This window comes from Peromyscus californicus, unplaced genomic scaffold (assembly GCF_007827085.1).
Source record: "Peromyscus californicus insignis strain IS unplaced genomic scaffold, ASM782708v3 Scaffold_2__1_contigs__length_46816999, whole genome shotgun sequence".
Lineage (NCBI taxonomy): Eukaryota > Metazoa > Chordata > Mammalia > Rodentia > Cricetidae > Peromyscus > Peromyscus californicus.
The window spans coordinates 46,422,376-46,428,375 of record NW_026294540.1 but is presented as its reverse complement, the minus strand read 5'-3'; the positions used below and the strand labels follow the sequence as shown (position 1 = coordinate 46,428,375).

General features: G+C 51.2%; 1 protein-coding gene across 2 annotated transcripts in view; it reads left to right on the top strand.

Moving 5' to 3' along the window:
* The first annotated feature begins 278 nt into the window (after positions 1-278).
* The window catches only part of Fbn3 (fibrillin 3), a 74,412-nt gene continuing 68,690 nt past the window's right edge, over positions 279-6,000 (top strand). For both annotated transcript variants that reach the window (XM_052754684.1, XM_052754683.1), the window contains exons 1-6: positions 279-382; positions 3,325-3,540; positions 3,645-3,727; positions 4,793-4,891; positions 5,059-5,157; positions 5,789-5,884. In XM_052754684.1, coding sequence (XP_052610644.1) covers positions 3,341-3,540; positions 3,645-3,727; positions 4,793-4,891; positions 5,059-5,157; positions 5,789-5,884 — 577 coding nt within the window. In that variant the 5' untranslated portion in view covers positions 279-382; positions 3,325-3,340. The remainder of the gene's footprint in view (positions 383-3,324; positions 3,541-3,644; positions 3,728-4,792; positions 4,892-5,058; positions 5,158-5,788; positions 5,885-6,000) is intronic.

Genomic DNA, 6,000 nt, shown 5'->3' with positions numbered 1-6,000 from the left:
TTTTATTCCTCTAGAGAACCCTGACTAATACACAGGTGAATTTCCAATGCCATACTCAGAATTCTTGACCCAGGGAGAAAGTGGCAGGAACATGGGAAATGGAGACAGTAACATGCCCCCTAGGAGGCCCGCAGTTCCAGGAACCCCTTCCATCTTTGCAACTCCTTGGAGTTGCAAGCTAGCTTCAAGCCTTCCCTCAGCCTCAGCCTCTCTCAATTCTCCCCGCCCAGGCTCAGAGGTGCAACCGCACCCTCCCCCAAACTCCTCCCGCCCTCAATTCGGAACTGGGCACGCAGCGCTCAGCCCTCCCAGGCTTTCGCCTTGCTGCTCCGGGGGCCCCTAGCTTGCGCATCTTGTCAGCCTCTTCAAGCAGCCCCCGCAGGTAGGGAAAGGCGGGCCTGTGAACCAGTGCCCGCCGGAACGCGGAGGAAGGGGGGTGCAGCAGTAGCCGGCGGGAGCTCGGTTGGCCGGGACCGAGTGGGGGATTCCTTTGTCTGCAGCCCGGCAGCCCCTGGCCCAGCCCCCTTCCCCTCTCCACTATCCACTGGGCGCGCTCTTGTAGGGTGTAGGGAAACCCCGTACTCCACCGGAGGACTTGGGTTTCCAGTTTCTGATCCGCAGGTGAGGGCGGGGCCGAGCACCACCCTGAGGCTCCAAGGAGGTTCTGTAGCTTTGGCACTGGTGGCTGGAGGTCGCTGCCCGCACACTCTCAGGGGTGCCTCCTTCCTGGGACTCCCTTGTTCTCGCTGAGGCAGCGGCGGAAGCTGCAGGGAGGGGCGAGGGGGGCGCATCTTCTCATCCAAGTTCCGCTTGCCTTTGAGGCAACTTACTCACTCAGCTAATCCTGGGGACCTAGAGCTTGGAAGTAAGGGAGGGTCCCGTGAGTCTCCCTCCCCCTCCCCCTCCCCCTCCCCCCCCCCCCCCCCCCCCCCTCCCACCCCCCCCCCCCCCCCTCTCTCTCTCTCTCTCTGTATGTGTGTGTATACACACATACACACAAAAGGGTAGTGGTGAGAGCTGAAACTGCCAGGAGCAAAAAGACTGGCTAGGTCGATTAGATCCACTGGAAGCAAGACAATGTGTCCCTGTCCCCTTTCCCTGCCCAGTCGGGCCTCTAAGTGAGAGTTTCTCAACCTGTGGGTCTCGACTCCGCTGTCAAACCGTCTCCAAAAATATTTATTTACAATTTCATAACAGTAGCAAAATTACAGTTATAAAGTAGCAACAAAAATAATTCTATGATGGGGGTCCCCACACCACGAGGAGCTGTATTAAAGGGTTAATACGGTTACTACATTAGGAAGGTGGAGAGCTCTAAGTAAACAAAAGCTTGGGGACACCTGGTCAGACTTTCAGGTCACCTCAAGCCCCAGAGTTTTCACTCTGCAAACTGTTTTTGAAACGGGGCCCTTACCATGTAGCCCAGAGGAGCTTAAACTTGCTGTCTTCTTGCCTCTTCTTTTCCCCAAGATGACATTACATGTATGCATCACCACACCGAGTTTATGCAGACCTGGCCCTGGAGATCGAACCCAGGGTTTCATGCATGCTCCATCCAAACCTTTTACAATATGATATATAATATATAATATAATATAATATAATATAATATAATATAATATAATATATCACTACTTTTATTACATTTTAAAAATGTTTAGTTTATGAGCCGGGCTGGGGGTGGGTGGGAAGAAGCATGTATTGAAGTTAGAGAGCAACTTGTGGGTCTGTGTAGATCAAACTTAAGTCCTCAAGTGCCTTTACTGGGCTGAGCGTTCTCACTAAATCTACTCTTTGGGGGAATCATCTCAACCTAGAGTGCTCCAAACCTTATCTTCCCACACTCATTCTTCCTGGCCAAGGAAAGAGAGCCAACCATTCTGGGAGTGGGTGGGTGGCTGAACCTTGCATCTTTGGACGCAAATGTTGTCAGAATGCCCAGCTGCCTCCTTAGATTTATCCTCTTATTTAAGTGTGGAATGTGTAGTTGTGTATGCATGTGTGGTTGCACACATACATATACTTGTGGAGGCCAGAGATCAACCTCAGGTATTGGTCCTCAGGCACCATCAACTTTGATTCTTGAGACAGGGTCTCTCACTGACCTGAAACTCAACCAAGCAGGCTAGACTGGCTAGCCAGTGAGCCAGGGATGTGCCTGTCTCCTCCTCCCCAGTACTGGGATAAAAAGCATGCACCATGGGGATAGAGTGGATGGCTCAGTGGTTAAGAGCATTTGTTGATCTTTCAGAGGGCCTGGGTTCAATTCCCAGCACCCACATGGAGGCTTAAAACCAACTACACTCCAGTTTCAGGGGATCAAATGCCCTCTTCTGGCCTCCTTGGGCACCAGGCACTTACATAGTGCATAGGTATATATGAAGGCAAAAATAACCATACACATAGAATAAAACAAAAATATTTTTTTAAAAAAGAGCACAAACCACCATGCTTGGTCATTTTACATGGGTTCTGGGAGGTAAAATTCAGTTCCCCATGTGCAAGGCAAGCCCAAGCCATATCTCCAGTCCTTAACCACCCCTTCTCTCAACAATCCCAGCCAGAATTCTGGGGGTCTACTCCATCTTCCTCCCTCCTCTGGAATCCCCACCTACTCTTGTTGACTGTTTGACTTCTACATTATTCCTTGTTATCAACCCCCCCCCCCCCGGTCATCTGGCCCTGCCATCTCCCCACCCAGCTTTTTCTGGGGACCCCTACATCTTTTCCTCACTTCATCTTTGTCCCTCACCAAAAACATTTCAAGAGTTCTTCATTGCTCTCAATGTACATGGACCCACCTGTCCCTTTCTCCCGCTCTGCACCCTCTTTTTGGTCACAAACCCTCGACCCCAGAATAATTATCTAAGTGGCTTCACCTGTGAAATATTATATCCTGAGACTAGAAGATAGCCCAGTCAGTAAAACACGTGCTCTGTAAGCTTGAAGGCTTGTGTTCAATCACCTGGGACCCACTTAAAAATGATAGCACGGAGCATGTGGAGATAGAAGGATCCTGGGGCTCATTCACCAACCAGCCTAGCCTACTTGGTGAGTTCCAGTCCAGTGAGAAGCCCTGTCTCAAAAAACAGTGTGATAGCTCCTGAGAATGACGGTAGATGTCGCCCTGTGGCCTGCATATGCAGACATGACAAACATTTAAAAAAAAAAAATACTCTTCCAAGAAGCCTACCTCAGTTGTTCTCCTGCTCTCCCAAGTCAGAACTGGTGTCTTCCCAGGCAGGCTTCCCACTGCTGTCCATTCTGTGGGGTGCCCCTTTGCCATGCAGTTTACTTGGGGCTGACTCTGCTTGCTCCTTGCAGCCTCCAAAGACACATCATGACTCTGGAAGGCCCATGTTGGGCAAGGAGAGGATCTGGAGACTTCCTTACAGCCTGTGGTCCTCCAGCTCGGATTCTGCTGGCCTTGGTGGTTCTACTGTGCATGGAAAATGGCCAAGGCCACTGGGATGAGACCCTGGAATCTGCAAGTCCAGGTCATGTGAGAAGACGAGGCAGGCCTGCCATCGTTTTGCAGGGGTGTGTGGTACCTGGGATGCTGAAAAGTACCTGGGGTGTGGGGCATGGAAGGGCTATCCTGGGGTGAGGGGACGGGTGGCTACATCACCCACTTTCTCCCAAAGGCCTAATGTATGTGGTTCCCGCTTTCATGCCTACTGCTGCCCTGGCTGGAGGACTCTGCCTGGCAGGAATCAGTGTATTGTGCGTGAGTGTTGAAGCGTGGAGATGGAAGGTACAAGCAGGGGATGCTTGGGGGTCCTCCCAGCCACCTGTCAGCAATCCTAGCCTTCTCTACATAAGGAGCTGGAACTTAGTTTGGGGATGCTGGGTGAACCCCACTAATGTCCCATGCTTTTGTCCTTAGACTCCAGGTGACTTGTTGCATTCATTTATCTCTTTTTTTAAAATATATTTCATTTATTTTGTTGGGTGGGTGAAGCATGCCATGGTGTACATGAGGGCAACTTGCAGCAGTCCATTCTTGCCTTTCACCATGTAGGTCCTGGGGATCAAAGTCATCAGGCTTGGGAGCAAGTGTCTACCTTCTGAATCATCTTACCTACTCTGCATTCATTTCTTTTGCCCTCCCATCTTGCTATGTCTGTCTGGCTCTCCTGTCTTCTTGTCTGTTTGCATGTCTCTTCAGGCCTCTCACACTGTCTTTACATCAGTCTCACACCCTCCAGCTTCTCTGTCTCTAGATTGAATCTACTGTCAGAGTCCCCACCACTCCAGGCTCTGTGCCCTGAAGTTTAGCCCTTCATGCCCACATCATCTCTCCTGATGATGTAGCAAACTCCTGGAGCTGAAGGTCACAGCCTGCCCAGCCTAGATAGAGACTTGGGGGTGTCCCATGTATGCAGGGTGTGAGTAGAACTGAAGTTGGAAAAGCCCAGCTGGTCCACCTTGAGGCATCTGCCAGCCTGGGCATCTTTGGAGTGAGGATGATATAGGACTTATGTCCCTTCCCCTCTCCCTTCAGCCTTCCCCCTCCATTCCTGCTCTGTTCCGTTCCGAGTGCTGGTATTATTTAGTCAGTTAATTAGTTATTACTGTGTATGTGCATGTTGAGTGTGTGGAGGCACACATGCCATGACACACATATGAATGTCAGAGGACAATTATGAAGTCAGTTCTCTTCTTCCACCTTTACATGAGTTCTGGGGAATGAGGTCAGGTCACCAGGCTTGTGCAGCAAGTGCCTCTATCCAATGAGTCATCCCAAAGGCCCTGGGTCCTGATTTTGATGCCGTACACTCTGCCTTTCCAGCTGTCTGCAGGCACACCTGTGGCAATGGCTTCTGCTTCCAGCCCAACCTGTGTACCTGTATGGACGGGACCCTGGCCCCCAGCTGTGGAGTAAATAGAGGTGAGTGGCCAGTGGCCTCCTGGGGGAGGAAGAGAAGACTCCAGGCATCTGAATGCCACTAGGAGCCCAGGTTGGTTTCATTGAAGGACAAGAGCCAAGCCAAGTAGAGGCTCTGGTCAAGCCTTCCTGGAACATCTTTACCTTACTGTGTTTTTCCTGATCCATAGCATCCCTGGGGTGTAGCATGAGCTGCATGAATGGGGGCAGCTGCCACGGGGAATCCTGTCTATGCCAGAAAGGCTACACAGGCGCTGTGTGTGGACAGCGTGAGTACCCCTATCGCTACCCTCACTTACACACGGAATCCTAGAGAATGGGTCTCTTCATCACTGGCCCACTGTTCATAAGTCCTTCATCTAAGACCAAAGATCAAAGGTGACATTGTTACAGCTGCACTGGGCGGGGGGGGGGGGGGGGGGGGGGGGGGGGGCGGGGGGGGGGGGACACGTGTCGGTGTTTGTGCAGATGCGCATGCATGTATGTGTGCAAGCATGTGTGTATGTATGCATGTGGAGGCCAGAGATCAATGTTAGGTATCTCCATCAATTGTTCTCCACCTTAATTTTTGAGACAAGGTCTCTTATTGAACCTGGAGCTCACCAATTCAGCTATGCTACCTGGCCAGTGAGCTTTCAGAGACCCATCTGCCTCTGGCTCTCCAGCGATGGAATTACAGAGTACCATTGCTTGTGGCTTTTGCATGGGTGCTGAGAATCTGAGATCAGAGTCTCGTGTTTACACAGCAAGCACCTTGCTGACTAAGTCATCCCTCATCAGTCAGTCTTACTCACCCTGGTCCAGATGGCGGGTATCCCTGGATAAAGAAAGGATAAAGAAAGATCCCAGTCCCCTCTGCTTCTAGGAAACCATCCATCATCCTCCCCTATCTGTCCATAGCTATCTGTGTCCACGGCTGCCGTAATGGAGGACGCTGCATCGGGCCAAACCTCTGTGCATGTGTATATGGATTCATGGGGCCTCAGTGTGAGAGAGGTACTGAGAAACTTGGGGAGGAAAATGGGCAGTGAACAAAACATGGCTGGCTTCCAAGCGCAAACAGGCAGCTGCTTTGCTACTTCCAGGGCAGTCTGAGGACAATGGCTTTCCTT